This window comes from Chironomus tepperi, unplaced genomic scaffold (assembly GCF_022539635.2).
Source record: "Chironomus tepperi strain 1889 unplaced genomic scaffold, CSIRO-AGI_Ctep_v1 contig_123, whole genome shotgun sequence".
Lineage (NCBI taxonomy): Eukaryota > Metazoa > Arthropoda > Insecta > Diptera > Chironomidae > Chironomus > Chironomus tepperi.
The window spans coordinates 2221378-2236483 of record NW_027226245.1 but is presented as its reverse complement, the minus strand read 5'-3'; the positions used below and the strand labels follow the sequence as shown (position 1 = coordinate 2236483).

General features: G+C 33.9%; 4 protein-coding genes across 6 annotated transcripts; 2 read left to right on the top strand and 2 right to left on the bottom strand.

The window, feature by feature from the left end:
- Window positions 1-1083: 1083 nt before the first annotated feature.
- On the top strand, window positions 1084-6350 carry Ddc (aromatic-L-amino-acid decarboxylase). Of its 2 annotated transcripts, XM_070636219.1 has the most exons (7): window positions 1182-1381; window positions 1656-1698; window positions 1847-1932; window positions 4620-4764; window positions 4860-5070; window positions 5136-5264; window positions 5327-6350. In XM_070636219.1, the coding sequence occupies exons 2-7, from the start codon at window positions 1666-1668 to the stop codon at window positions 6193-6195; spliced, it is 1473 nt and encodes a 490-aa protein (XP_070492320.1). In that variant the 5' UTR covers window positions 1182-1381; window positions 1656-1665; the 3' UTR covers window positions 6196-6350. The 2 variants fall into 2 exon arrangements, with proteins under 2 accessions (XP_070492321.1, XP_070492320.1); XM_070636220.1 differs by lacking the exons at window positions 1182-1381; window positions 1656-1698 and adding an exon at window positions 1084-1155.
- amd (alpha methyl dopa-resistant) lies at window positions 6324-9025 on the bottom strand. The gene is made up of 5 exons (XM_070636218.1): window positions 8762-9025; window positions 8184-8398; window positions 8090-8109; window positions 7372-7867; window positions 6324-7282 (listed from the first exon to the last, which is right to left on the bottom strand). The coding sequence occupies exons 1-5, from the start codon at window positions 8839-8841 to the stop codon at window positions 6522-6524; spliced, it is 1572 nt and encodes a 523-aa protein (XP_070492319.1). The 5' UTR covers window positions 8842-9025; the 3' UTR covers window positions 6324-6521.
- Window positions 9026-11055: 2030 nt separating this feature from the next.
- Prp3 (pre-mRNA processing factor 3) lies at window positions 11056-14049 on the top strand. Of its 2 annotated transcripts, XM_070636272.1 has the most exons (3): window positions 11056-11665; window positions 11854-13812; window positions 13878-14049. In XM_070636272.1, the coding sequence occupies exon 2, from the start codon at window positions 11890-11892 to the stop codon at window positions 13777-13779; it is 1890 nt and encodes a 629-aa protein (XP_070492373.1). In that variant the 5' UTR covers window positions 11056-11665; window positions 11854-11889; the 3' UTR covers window positions 13780-13812; window positions 13878-14049. The 2 variants fall into 2 exon arrangements, with proteins under 2 accessions (XP_070492373.1, XP_070492372.1); XM_070636271.1 differs by having other exon boundaries at window positions 11854-14048.
- LOC139087467 (uncharacterized) lies at window positions 13818-15058 on the bottom strand. The gene has a single exon (XM_070636273.1). The coding sequence runs from the start codon at window positions 15011-15013 to the stop codon at window positions 13856-13858; it is 1158 nt and encodes a 385-aa protein (XP_070492374.1). The 5' UTR covers window positions 15014-15058; the 3' UTR covers window positions 13818-13855.
- Window positions 15059-15106: the final 48 nt, after the last annotated feature.

The following is a 15106-nucleotide window of genomic DNA, read 5'->3' as shown; positions in this document are numbered from 1 at the left end:
AGAATACATACCCGATCGGCACAAATTGAAATGTTGCCACCACGGCGACGACTCGGTCGTATACTTAAAGCCAAGTGGCTGCCACTTGGCAAATTCGGTTGTTTTCGCCAAGTGGCAGCCACTTGGCTTTAAGTATACGACCGAGTCGTCGCCGTGGTGGCAACATTTCAATTTGTGCCGATCGGGATATCTGGATGTCCATGGTCACTTTACAAATAATATGCTCAAATGCTTAATAGACTAATCATAATTATGTTCTGCCACTCCGGCGCCAAAACTGAACTATACTTAGAGTCAAGAGGTGAATTCAATGTGACGTTTCAATGTATGCAGATACGGTTTATTTACACTACCTGATATTTTATGAATTTTATTGTTTGCTTGCTTGCCACATAGTTTTTATCAAAAAAGATCTAGGGCAGTGGTGGGCAACCTTTTCTCTTTCGCTTTACACCATTATGATAAGCTTACACCGAACCGCACACGGCTCATGACATTTCTGAAAAATTTTGGCGACACATAGGTTGCCCACCATTGATCTAGGGTGAACTGGTCACTGAGACATATGATATCTAAGCAGAATGGAACTTGGAGTGTCTAATCGAGACAAATCTGCCAGTGCAAGAGAAAGGCCTCTGTGTACGAGTGGTTAGGAACCAAACCGTAAATCTGTATCAATCTTTCGTATGGTTTCGGTCATTTGTTGACAACACTGTGTGTTGTTGAAATGATAAAGATCAGTACAGTCACGATAGCATTCCAGAATTTTTCGATTTGTTTGAAAATTGTTATAAAAAATTCAAATTCATTTGGATTGTTAAAATCAAAATGTTTCATATTCAAAACAAGACCCAATCTTTTGCGATTCTCATCACTGCAAACATTCTTTATCATAAGCAAAAAATCGCCCATACCATAACAAATTTACTCACAAAATAAAACAAAAAAAATCCACAAAAACTCTATTGAAGAGAACAATCACAAACTCTCAGAGAAAACGGAGTTAGAAGAGCTTTGTATAGCACCCCTGGTTGCTACATTTATATACATTTTCTTTTCCCACTCAATATGAATCTGTGCTTGATATAAAAACACAGTCACAGTCAGCATAAAGCTTTAGTTACTTTTCAACATTTATGTTGTATACTTCACTTCGTTAGTATCAATAATTTTAGTTTGTTCTATTCTTTTTTAGTGTAAATTTGGTGAAGGTTGTGTAGTGGAAGTATTATCATCTATATTACGGCAATAAAGGGCTAACTCATCATTTAATACCTAATTTATTAGATAACAATAAGCATCTATTGTGTGCTGATTAATTGAATTAATAAAATATTAGTTTAAGTTGTTGATTATACCTATTAGTTTTTGAAGGAATTAAGTAAGTATAACAAATTTTCACGTGAATGAAAGTAATTGTTCGATAAGATAAATTGCTGACAGTAATTAAGATCATACTGATGTGATAAGTGACTCTTAATAATTTTCGTCTAACAAACTCGATACAGAATAAATCAAGTGTCGCAGTTGAGTTGTTCTCAGCTTAAAAAATCGAGAGAATCAGTATTAAAAAATAAAAAATTTCAAGGTGACGGCAATTTTCTCACAAAATTAAAAATATATATTTTTGTTTCTTGCACTACTAACATAAAAAGATTGTTAAACATGGATTGTAAAAACACAAAACCACTAGAATCTGTGAGTAATTAACATTCAATATAACTTTTTTTTGTTAAGTAGGTATTCGTTTAACTTTGCATGCAAAACCTTTTTTATGATTTCTTTAATCTTAATCTCAAGTACAATCATATTAATTGCCCAAAAATTAACAATTAAACATTTTTAGATCGACATGGAAGCACCTGAATTTAAAGATTTTGCCAAGTCAATGGTCGATTACATTGCAAATTATTTGGAAAATATACGTGATAGGTAAGAAGTGAATCAAGTTTTTTTTTGGTAATGCAGTTAAGTTATATTATAGCAATCAGAGGTGTAATCAGTGATTTATTTGTTCTTATCTGCGCTTATGATTGATTGTGAAATTAGCAAAAAATATCTCAAATTAAATGTATTCAGTCGTGAGTTAGATTGCCGAATAATGCTTGCTCTCGATAAATTCGAAATTTAATGGTTTTGTGATTTTTTGTGAATGAAACAGAGCTGGTTGGCTAGGTAAAGACCTCCCGCTCTGGATTGTTATATAGAATATTATAGTTGGGAAAACAAATAGTGATTCGAAGTGCGTCGCGGCAGAATGATTAAGTAATTTGGTATCTAATCATTGCAATACCAACCCATGGAATCCAAGGGTTCGAGACTCGACAGCCCTTTATTTGTAGACGAATTTATGAAGGAATGTCATTAAAGGAGTAGTTCTGATTTCACTATAGATTGTAGGTCTACTAAGTGGTCTGGCGCGCACTCTCAGTCGTTAAACAATCATTAGACGATGTTTTTAATTAGAAATGGACAGTAGACTACGTATATGACTGAGTATTATATTTATCTCTATAAAATACAAAGCAATAACGACAAAAACATTAGACTAGCTCTAAATTAAGGAATTTAAACCTAAAATACTGCATTAAAAGTTAGAATTGTCACATTCTCAAGTAATTACTCTGAAAGACACAGTTTAAGGGCAACTTTGAGTCTAATCGTTAATATTTTGCTGTTCAGGTATCCATAATATTAATTTTTGTCTATTAAATTGAGATATTTCGTACAAACGTCCTCCTATAAATTAGACGTACGGAGAATTACCGTTAGACTGTTCCATTTTAATCTGTCTACTTATTTTTCTAATTACAAGCTATAATTTCTTCACAAAATAATCAATAAAAATGGTGAAACTGCATGGGTTGATTAATTATTGCATAAAGTTTCAAAATACTAGAATTAAATAAGCCATAACTATAAAATATTTCAATAATCAATCTCATTTTAATTCATAATAGCTTTCTACTGGGTATATCCCCAATTGAACGCATTTAAATCAATCTCATGCCAACTCTGTGAGTCAGTCTCCTCAAAGAATTTCTTATTCGTTGAAATAAAATACAAAAAAATCCCAGTCGAATACAGACTGAATCATCATATTAATTATTCCCTGCAAGCGACAAAATTGAGAAGAATATGAGAATTGATTTTATTGGAAATGATAATAAACCGTATAAACAAGTTTCTCGTGTCTCTCATGCGATTGGATTTACCAAACGTCATCAGCTTTTGATCATTGATTGTTTAATCATATCTGCTTAAAAAGTGAAAATGAGACTTAATTAATATTTAAAGCAAAAATGATTCTTGTAATATCGTCCAACTGGAACTATGCCAACATATATTGCAGTTTCTTTAGCTTTAATAATGCCTGCACAGGCAATAATGCTTTTAACCTTGGTACTGCATTTTCAACCATGTGCCGGTTTATTAAATGTATGACATTTTAATGATCGCAAAATACTGCTAATAACTTAATGAAAAATGCATTGAATTAATTTTGTGTAAATTGAACTGTAAATTAATTAATGTACTTAGTAAAACGGAACCGGAACAACTCAGCTTATGTTCAATGATTTTTATTAGAAACTCAAATTTAGACACAACAAGTTCTGCTCTCTATATTCACTCGAAGGTCATAAGCTATATAGTTTCGCTATAGCAATATTAAGTTCAATATACATTTACTTCTTTTACAACTATTGCTGACTTGTCCTTCACCATGAATTCTTGCAATAAGAAACTTTTTTTAACTGTTTAAAAGAGAATAACAGATATAAACCAGTTTATTTAGTTTTTTTGTGAGTTTGCATTACGTTTCTCTAACTATACATACCAAACAAGTGTTTGAAATTTTAATAAACTGAGTATAATGACTCCAATTTGTTTTTGTACCCTACAGTATTGTCTTTATATGAAACAGAAAATTGCTATTATTATTTATACACAGAATGATGTGTGGATTCATAATAAGAATCTAGAAATTATGGCTATTAAACCTGTATCGTCGACTACGTAATATACGAGGATCAATCTATGGTCAAATGACCTTCTATAGAATTATGAGCAAATCTTGAATCTTGCAGTTGAGTATGGAAATTAGGCTATTTTTAATGAACAGAAATGTCAGATTTTAGATTTTTTGGAATTCTCTTATTCAATCATATTCTTTGATCATAAGAACAGTTATGAAGAAAGGCCTGCCTTAAGATACAGCAATAGAGTGTAAATGTAATTGAAACTTTTTGCCTTTTTACGAATTTTATTTATTCACAATGATGTTTATTCTTTGGAGTTCAATGACAGATTGAACTTTTGTTCAAAAAGGGGTTTTCAACTATGCACAATAAATATTATTCAAATCTCAAATGAACGTTATGACAGCATTGTTGAGTTTTGTGGTCAAAACAATTTGTTTTGCAAGTAAAAACCATGCTAACATGACTGAATAAATTTTAAATAAATCTCCGACTACTTGCAATATTACATCAAATCCTCTACAACAATCATATGTTCAATGAACTCAAAATTCAATCAACTATAAATAACATCGTCGACAACCTCTAAGACTGCATAATGTAAGCAGCTTTAATTTTAATGATTCATATTTATTGCAGACCAGTACTTCCATCAGTTACACCTGGATATCTTCGTCCACTCATACCAGAAAATGCACCAGATAAACCAGAAAATTGGACTGATGTTATGGCAGACATTGAACGTGTCATTATGCCTGGAGTAACTCACTGGCATTCACCCCGAGTATGTCATATTCTTTAATTACTCTTACCTAATATATCCTGTATATCTTCTTTCTTTAACATTCTTTCTGCCTTGTTTTTTCTTTCCAAATCCAGTTCCACGCCTACTTTCCAACAGCAAATTCTTATCCAGCAATTGTGGCCGATATGTTGAGTGGCGCAATTGCATGTATTGGTTTTACATGGATTGCTAGCCCCGCATGTACAGAACTTGAAGTTGTTATGCTTGATTGGTTAGGTAAAATGATTGGATTACCAGAAGAATTTCTTGCATGTTCAGGAGGTAAAGCTGGTGGAGTCATTCAAGGTAAACTTCTACATTCCTTTCTAAAATTGTATCTATAATTCTTTATTTTGATTATTTAATTCAAGGAACTGCATCTGAGGCAACACTTGTTGCTTTACTTGGTGCTAAGGCAAAAACAATTCAAAGAGTAAAGGCAGAACATCCTGATTGGGATGACAACACAATTGTTTCTAAATTGATTGCTTATAGCTCAAGTGAGTATTCTGAACTTGATTAATGCTTGACTAGTTATCTAATGATCATGCTTAAATTTTAGACCAAGCACATTCCTCAGTCGAACGCGCCGGACTTTTGGGTGGTGTTCGTATGAGAAGTTTGAAGGCTGATGAAAATTTGCAGTTGAGAGGAGAAACATTGGAAGAAGCAATCAAGCAAGATTTGGCTGAAGGTCTGATTCCATTCTATGCCGTCGCTACATTAGGAACAACAAACACCTGTGCATTTGATCGTTTAGATGAAATTGGACCAGTCGGAAATCGTTATAATGTTTGGATTCATGTTGATGCTGCTTATGCCGGAAGTGCATTCATCTGCCCAGAGTACAGACCACTCATGAAAGGAATTGAAACCGCTGACTCATTCAACTTCAATCCACATAAATGGATGTTGGTTAACTTTGACTGCAGTGCTATGTGGTTGAAGGATCCAAACTGGGTTGTTAATGCCTTCAATGTTGATCCATTATATCTCAAACACGACCAACAAGGATCTGCACCTGATTACAGACATTGGCAAATTCCATTGGGAAGAAGATTCAGAGCATTGAAATTGTGGTTCGTCCTTAGACTTTATGGTGTTGAAAACTTACAGGCACACATTCGTCGTCACATTGGATTTGCTCAGCAATTCGAAGAAAGCTGCCGAAAGGATGAACGTTTCGAAATCTTCTCAAAAGTTCAAATGGGCTTAGTATGCTTCCGTCTCAAAGGTGCTAATGAAATTAGCGAAGCCCTCCTTAAGAGAATCAATGGACGTGGTAAAATTCATCTTGTTCCTTCTAAAGTTAATGACACATACTTTTTGCGTATGGCTGTTTGTTCACGATTCACCCGTCCCGAAGATATGGATATCTCATGGAATGAGGTCAGTGAAGCTGCAACAGAAGTTTTAAATGAACAAAAATAAAAATTTTTTAAAATGTGAATAATGGGGACCAATTTGTTTAAGAGAAATTACATCTCTTATGTTAAAGATGTTATTCTTTATTTTTAATTAATTTACAAACGAATTTATAAAGAAAATGGATAATAAAATTTTACAGCATCGACAAAAAAAGAGAACTTGTAAATTTATTGAAATACGGTACAAAAAATAATTTAAATTAAAGTAAGCTTTTTTCTCGAAGCTTTCATAAGCTTTTAAGCTTACCAGAAGCTTTTACACCCCATATTATAAGAAAGCGTACGAAAAAAAAGCTCTTAACATGATATATCTTATAGAAACTATGACACTTAATGCACTGTCTTCTCTTCACAAAGTGTAATGCTCTTGGCAAAATTGTCTGTAATTACATTGACTTTATCGATGATTTCGAGATTCTCAATTACAGCATCAACTTCATCAATTGCAGGAGTTTTACTTTTTTCTGCTTCTATTTCAGCAAACATCTCATCCGTAACAGTTTTAATTTCATTCCATGCATAATCGATATCTTTTTCTTGTGGATCTAAACCACAAATGACAAATCTGATAATGACTTTATTGTGATAAAATGCTGGAACCAAGTAAATATTTCTACGAGCTACAATTCTTTCTAATAATTGACGTGTAAGATTATCATCTCCTTTAAGACGGAAGTAAGCTAAAGCAAGTGATTGACCAGTTTCCTCAAAACGATCATCCTTATTCACATAATCCAAAAGCATACCTGCTAGGCTAATATGCTTTCGGAGATAATTTCTGATATATTCTTGACCATATGTTCTGAATGTTATCCAAACTCTCAATGAACGGAATCGACGACCAAGTGCCAATTGCCAATGACGATAATCTGGTGCTTTTGATTCACCTTGATATTTATGATCCAAGTAGATGCGCTCGACATTGAATGATTTTGTCAATTTACCAGCATCTTTAATCCACATAGCGGCACAATCGAAATTTACGAGCATCCATTTATGTAAATTAAAATTAATTGAATCACCATATTCTGCACCTTTTTTTATGTGTGCATACTCGGGCAAACAAAATGCTGCTCCAGCGTATGCCGCATCTGGAGAAAAAGAAGAAGAAATAAAATAAATTAATTAAAATGAATGAAATTATTGCGGAATTAATTGCTTAATTATGCAAAGTACACACCGATATGCATCCAAACGTTATATTTCTTAAGTATGGGACCGATTTCTTCCATGTTATCAAATGCACACGTTCCTGTCGTTCCAATCGTTGTAATGCAAACAAATGGAATCAAACCATTATCAATGTCATCTACAATTGCTTTTTCAACGGTTTCTCCTCGTAAAATAGACGTATCATCTGCATCTAGTAATCTGATCTTTGTTGCTGAAAGCAATCCTGATTTTTCAATGGCACTATTTGAGTGTATTGAACCATATCCAACAAGCTTAGAACGCACTTCTCCTTCTGAGAGATCGGGACGTGTAATCTTTAATTCGCGGACTTTTTCTTCGCGTGCAGCAAGAACAGCAACAAGGATCGATTCACTGGCACTTCCTTGAATGATTCCACCGCCATTTCCTTTACCGCTTGGCAGGAAATGCTCTGGAAGATTTAAAAACTTTCCAAGCCAATCCATGACGATCACTTCGAGCTCAGTAGCAGCGGGACTGCACATCTGAGGAAATTAAAATAAATTATGTTAAAAAGCCATTAGGATGAATATAAATCCAAAAATCTAGCTCAATTTCTCTATTAGCCGTTTCGGATGTCACTTTTATGATAAGCGTTCGTTTATAAAATCAGCAGATCGGTAAAATAAAGACATCAAAATGATCTTTCCATTGAGAAAATGCGACGATAAAAATTTACATATTAAACGACTTGTGATTATACATACCCAATTAAATCCGACAACACCTAATGAAGATAAAGATAAAGAAGATGAATGAAAGTCAATAAAAAACAGCATAATAAAAAAACTCGTGACCTACCAATGCCTGCGGAGAGCATTTCTCCGATGATAGCAGGAAATGATGTTTGTGAGGGATAAAAGGCATGAAAACGTGGCGATTGCCAGTGTGTAAGACCTGGAATTATGTAGTTCTTCAAATCTTCCATAATCTGTTGCCAGCTTTCGGGCTGTTCTGGCATTTCTGTTGGCATATGTTCTTGTAGATAACCTGGTTCCACATCTGATAGCACTGGCCTAGATAATGAGATATAAAATTATTTGGGTTTATTTGAGTCACTTTTAGGAGATGTTCTAAGGTTATTGGCTGTATTAAGTATTTGAGACAGAATATGCCTCGGATTTCAAATATGAATCCACAAGGAAATAATTTAGCACTTTAATATCTGCTAGTCTTATCCAATATTTTGGATAGATAACATAAATTGTCAACATTATCAATAAGTATTCCCAATTTCACGATCTCGTCAAATCCTGTCATGTCAGTGTAATGTAGCGCAACCATAAATAGATTCGGATTGATTCAAGACATCAAAACTTTAAATTTGGTCTAAATCTCAAGAAATCGACAAATCTTAATTAATTTCAAATTTCACTAACCGATCACGAATCGTTTCCAAATATTCCACCAAAAATTCTATGGCAGCATGTCCAAATTCACGAAACTCATTTACATCCATTCTTAATGTCTTTTATTTTCTAAACTAATTCTCGCATTAGCACACAAATTTTCAATCACTTATTGGAATTTCTATAATAAAATTACAATTTTCTTCAAAGTCTTCTTCTTTTAATCCACAATTTTTCACTAAACACGAGCTGTCAACACTTTATATCACTTCAACAGTTGAACAAAAACTGAAATGGTTTTCTGAATATTTCCCGATATTTATTGAAAAATCCATGAGGAATAAAAATAAAAATAACAGTCATTAACCACTTACGATCGAGGCATGGCTATCTGAGAAAGTGAGACTGATTCGATGGAAGATACAAAATTATGCAAAACATATTATTGAATATATAGATCGTGCTACTCATTTCAGGAATTTTTCTTTTCTTTTCATTCCAGTCGGAGACAAAATGCAACTTTTTATTACCATAATACTTGTGTACTCTACTATCCATTCATAACGATTGCAGGTTCTACATTACTCGCAATTTCATCACCGGTGAACCAGAATTTTTACTTTGTTTTACTCTCTTTCCTGCTTTTCCTCTCGATGGTTCATTATCGATCATGTGACTGTGCTTCTTGGAATTGGAAGCTTGATAAATGGTGGCATTTAATTATTAATAATTTTTTTATTTAAAAATAAAAAAAATAAACTTAATTTCTTAATCTTTTGGCATTCATTTACTCAGTTCAAAGAATTGTCATATACAGAGTTGCAAAACAGGCACCTGTGACAGACAAAAGACGTACAAATTCTTACAAAACCATACAAATTATCAAAAAATTGTACGGTTTTTGCCTGTCATAGATGGCTGTTTTGTAACTTTGGTCACATAGTTATATAGTCATAGTCATCTCTTCTCGAGTAAGCGGTCGAAGAACGTCCTTACACTGAGGTGACTAACCCTGCTGCTCGGATCCTCTTCAAGATCTGATAGTTCTGGGGGACAATTCTGATCAACCTCATTCTTATCCATTTCATCAATTGTAAATCATAGACAACATCTTCATCTCTACATCTTCCATCCAAACATCCCTCAATATTAGACATCATTAATGAACAACTCTCTAGCATTAATGATTAACATCAGACATGCAAATTAACATAATTTCATCATCTTATTTTCACTTTCTTTCCGATTGCTGGGTCTGATATGCTACAAAGATGTCTTTTTGGGATATATTTTTGATGTTGATTGGATGTCGACTCGATTAAAAGTTTCTCTTATAAAAAATTGTGTTACAAGAATACGATCGATCGCTATCAATTGATCGGAAATTATGTGACAATATGAATATATATTGACTTTTTTTGTGGTGTCTTTATATGATGCAAGTTTTGGGTAAAATTGCACATGATTGCTTTCGACAGATATAATCAGTCTTTTTGGAATCCATTTTCGGGTAGATTTACCGTTTATTTGATGGATGTCCGATGTAAAATTTAAATATTTCTGTAATGGATTTTTAATTTGATTTAAAACTTGTTCACACTTACCTGATTTACATGCATATGAACATAGATGTTCTGATTGGGTTGGATTGTGGAATAATTAACTAATTGATGTTATTGTTTCTGGAAGTTTTGTTGATTAACATCAGATAACAATTTAGTTCTTAAAACTTTTCATTCCTTTATCTTATAGATCACTTACAATATCCTTTCGGTAGGTTCTAATGCTGTCTCATCATCCAACTGAATCAGATTACAGCAGTTTGTATCTTTCTATCCATACGTGACAAATCAACATTGTAAGATGACAAATATATCCTCACAATAACAGATTTCTGCCTCCGTGACTTTTGAAGAGGTGATGAAAGTGAAGTTGCACATTAAACTCATCAATCAGGATAAATATATTTCCTGTTCGGCGGTAACATGTCACGCATAGTCAAGGTAAATTATTGTGATTCAAGATTAACTGTATATTGACACCTCATAGTACGATATTTCACAAGGATATCATGAAAACAGCATCTTATCTAAATCTGTTGGTGTTAAATTACATTTGAGAATAATTAATTAGATGATTGACAATGTTTAATGATTAGAGTCAGATAATTAAGAGGGAAATTTATCTTACCTAATATTGAACTTTATTAACTTCATGGATTATTCATAATCACATGTCTGAGTTACTAATGACTTTTGGATAGTAAATGCCACAAATCTTCCTAAGGCATCTGTTGACGAAAACTTGAATATGAAAAGTCATTAGTAACTCTGAACTGTATAAGATGACAAACCAACAAGTCATCGCTGTCGAGATTGGAAGAAGAAAGTGGGGATGGATCGGTCACACTTTAAGGAAGCACGAAACAGATATTGCGAGACAAGCACTGTTTTGGAACGTTAAAGGCAAAAGGAGTGTTGGCAGAAGGAAAATTACTTGGCGTACAACAGTAGAGAAGGAGGCAGAACAACAACAATAGAAGTTAGCAGAAGTAGCCGTTATAGCCCGGAACCTTGGCCCTACGATTCACAGTGGATCAATAGGAACCAATCATCACATGTCTGAGAATTTATAAACACAATATTGCATTTAGGTACACATTTGTATAAATATTATTATATACACAGCAATACACAATGCATATTTAAGCTTCAGCAGTCTAATTTTCCAAACTGTTCATAACGGTCGTTAGAAATTCAAATTTAAACCGTTGGATTTATTTAAATCAAATTTTAAATCCGATGGATTAATCCATGTAAACATTCAAAACAAAATTTGGTAATTTCTAATTTTTTCACAAAAAGGCTGGTAATTTAATTAATTAATTGGACTAGAAGGAAGCATATAACAGAGTTGGATAGTTTTAGATAAAAGGTAAGCAGAAATAGCACCTAAAACAGGCCAAGTGTTTAATTGTAATTTTTTAAAGCAAAATTTCCTCAAATTATCTATTTGCGGTCTATTTAATAATAATACATGGCTACTTGATCTCTTTTCATACTAAAATTCTGTTATCCAATATTGAATACTTAATTAAACTATGATTTTTATGTATTTTTTAGTAAACGTTTATATACGAAAATTTTAACCTTGCAAAAATGAATTTATCAAAAAGTGAAATTGAGGAACTGCGTCCAAGTTTGGAGAAGATGGTCGTACGAGTAGTTGGAACAACTGATGACAAAATTATGGCAATATTTGAAAGAGGCCTAAATCACGGCTATGATAAAGATAAATTCTTTAAGAAATTAGCATCGATTACTGAGGAAAAGAAGGCAATGAAGCTTGTAGACAAACTTGACACAATTTTCGATTTCGGAAGGGATTCATCCAAGTCCAAAAAGAGAACAAATGAGAATGATGAAGGTAGAGATAATAAAAAACAAAAAACTGATCATCAAAGTTCTGCGCCCAGTAATGGCAGTGAAATCAGTGCAAACTTGACATCAGTTCAGATCAAACAAATGATGGAAAATGCACAGCGGCAGATTGAGGAGCGTAAAAGAAAGCTTGAAGCTATGAAACTTAACAGTGACATTACATCAGAAAGTACAGACACATCAAATGTCCTGGACATGAATTCCGACGAAAGACAACGAAGGATTGCTGAGTTACAGAAGCAGATTCAGGCCAAACTTGCAGGAACACTGAGTGGAATTGCAACTCCAAGTGCCATTCCTATAAAACCATCAGATAAGCCACGACCATTGATTTTAGATTCTGAAGGAAGAACAGTAGACACAAGTGGACGAGAAATTAACATCCAGACATTAACACCAACACTTAAAGCCAACATTCGTGCTAAAAAGAAGGAAAATTTTAAGCATCAACAAGCTGAAAAGGTAGCAGATGAAGCCAGAACAGCAGAATTGTCATATTTTGATGAACGTCTAGCTATAAAGCCAGCAATTAGAGGAAAACGAGCACTTCGATTCCACGAGCCTGGAAAGTTTGAATTAATGGCTGAACAAATGAGAATGAAAGCTCAAATGGAAAAGCTACAAAATGAAATCTCACAAATTGCTCGAAAAACAGGAATAAGCAGTGCCACCAAACTTGCTTTAATTGCACCAAAAACGGATGTCCATAGCGATGAAGTTCCTCAAATTGAATGGTGGGATTCAGTCATTACTGATGACTATAATAAGATTATTGATAATAAGATCCAGATTAGAACAAAAGCAATCACGAATCTTATTGAACATCCAGTACAAATAAGACCAATGAATGAGCCACTAAGATCAGCTTATTTGCCAGTATTCCTGACACCAAAAGAACGCAAAAAGTTGAGACGACAAAATAGACGTGAAGCATGGAAAGAGGAACAAGAGAAAATTCGTCTCGGTCTTATCGATCCACCAGAGCCAAAACTTAAAATTTCCAATCTCATGCGTGTTTTAGGAACGGAAGCTGTACAAGATCCAACAAAAATTGAAGCTCATGTCCGTGAACAAATGCTTAAACGACAAAAAGCCCACGAGGAGGACAATCAGTCACGAAAGTTAACAGACGAGCAGCGACGTGAAAAGAAAATTAAGAAATTAAAGGAAGACACGTCAATGGGAGTTAATGTCTCTGTCTATAGAATTAAAGACCTTAGTAACCAATCTAAGAAGTTTAAAATTGAAACAAATGCAAAGCAGCTATTCATGACGGGAATTGTTATCATATTTCGTGACTGCTGTGTCGTGGTCGTTGAAGGTGGACCAAAGCAACAGAAAAAGTATCGTCGATTAATGATGCACAGAATAAAATGGGAAGAGGATATTGTCAGAACATATGACGATACAGTTGATAACAAGGAGGAACCAAATTCCTGTAAACTAGTTTGGGAAGGAAAGGCACCAAAACGATGCTTTGGTGAGATTAAGTTCAGACAATTTCCAATGGAGAAGTCAGTACGGGAACTGTTCCAGAAACATCATTGTGAGCATCTTTGGGATCTTGCCTATTCGGGTGCTGTTTTGGAAGTATCAATGGATGATTAAGTTTATTTGCATAAAAAACATTAATTTATTTAGGTAGTTCCAAAAATTGTCAAATTGAGGTATAAAAAAAATTTTATTATAAAAATTTACGTTTTAAGGCAGGATAAACAGCATGCTCATAAAATTCAGATGCATCCGTAATCATTTGTGTTGTATATTCTTCATCATATTCAATCCACAGCTTTGTTATCTTCCTCGTTGTCTCGAAATCAAGTGATGCTACAGCCAACAGCGCCTTCCTCTTACCGGTCACAAACATTTGAAGCTGGATCTGCGCGAAGTACTTTTTATTCAATTTGTCAAGATTTGTGTACTGCTGGAATGTATTTGCTGTTCCTGGACATTTTATTTCAAGCACGAAGTCATCATGTAGGCCGTCAGGTGATGCTGCAAATAATGGATGTACTTTATGACACATAATCAGTCCACATCTTTTTAGTGTTGGATATTCCTTTTGGACTTCCTTAAAGACATATTCTTCCAGGACTGTTCCTCTCATCATCATAAATGACCATCCAGATGACTTTCCAAGATATTTATCAACTAAACTTCCATTCTTGACAGTACATCTTGTTGTCTCGTAAAGTCGACTTGCTGTAACTCGACCAACTCTCAATTGATGCCATAAGTCTGTATCAGCCTGCTCTATCGTCAACTTGTTAGCTAGTTTGATTAGATCCATGTTTTCAGACATGACTTTGGTACAGTATTTGTAGAACTCATCATAGCTGCCTTTTTTGCCAAAGGATTTTATCAAATTGTCAATTCTCAGCTTGTCACCGACTTTATTGATCTCTTCCAGTTGCTTTTCAGTCAAGTTTGTTTTCGTCTTCTTTTTGGATATTTTAATTTCAGGGTATTTGACCTCACTTGTTACTATATTAGCCACAGATAGACTGTTTTCGTCATTTTCTGATAATTTAATTCTTTTAACATTGTCAACTTCGTCACCAAAATTACCGTCGTCGTCAATTTTCCTTTTTAATCCTGGCTGACTGGCCAGGAATCTTACTGTTATTTCTTGATGCTCACAAAACTTGTCACAGGAACTACATGATGCTGTCAATACTTCACTTTCTATTATTTTCACGACAACTTCAGATTTTTCATTGAAATTGCAGATAATCTCTTCTTCCTTGATGTCTTTAATGACTATGTTGTGCTTGTTGATAGAGTTACGCGTTCTTCTCTTTGTTGCTTTATCAGATAAGAATTTTTCAAAGCATAAAGCCATTTTAATGATTATTATATGCTGGATTATGCTTGTACAGAACGAAAATAAATATTATAACCGTTGGAAGTAAAAAAGGCGCGAAAATTTGAATGG

Coding starts and splice junctions, on each gene's coding strand:
- Ddc (XM_070636219.1), top strand. CDS start 1,666: ATGGATTGTAAAAACACAAAACCACTAGAATCT. Junction 1,699..1,846: donor ACACAAAACCACTAGAATCT/GTGAGTAATTAA, acceptor AAACATTTTTAG/ATCGACATGGAAGCACCTGA. Junction 5,265..5,326: donor ATTGATTGCTTATAGCTCAA/GTGAGTATTCTG, acceptor CTTAAATTTTAG/ACCAAGCACATTCCTCAGTC.
- amd (XM_070636218.1), bottom strand. CDS start 8,841: ATGGATGTAAATGAGTTTCGTGAATTTGGACATGCTGCCATAGAATTT. Junction 8,399..8,761: donor TTGGAAACGATTCGTGATCG/GTTAGTGAAATT, acceptor CTCATTATCTAG/GCCAGTGCTATCAGATGTGG. Junction 7,283..7,371: donor TAACGTTTGGATGCATATCG/GTGTGTACTTTG, acceptor CTTTTTCTCCAG/ATGCGGCATACGCTGGAGCA.
- Prp3 (XM_070636272.1), top strand. CDS start 11,890: ATGAATTTATCAAAAAGTGAAATTGAGGAACTGCGTCCAAGTTTGGAG.
- LOC139087467 (XM_070636273.1), bottom strand. CDS start 15,013: ATGGCTTTATGCTTTGAAAAATTCTTATCTGATAAAGCAACAAAGAGA.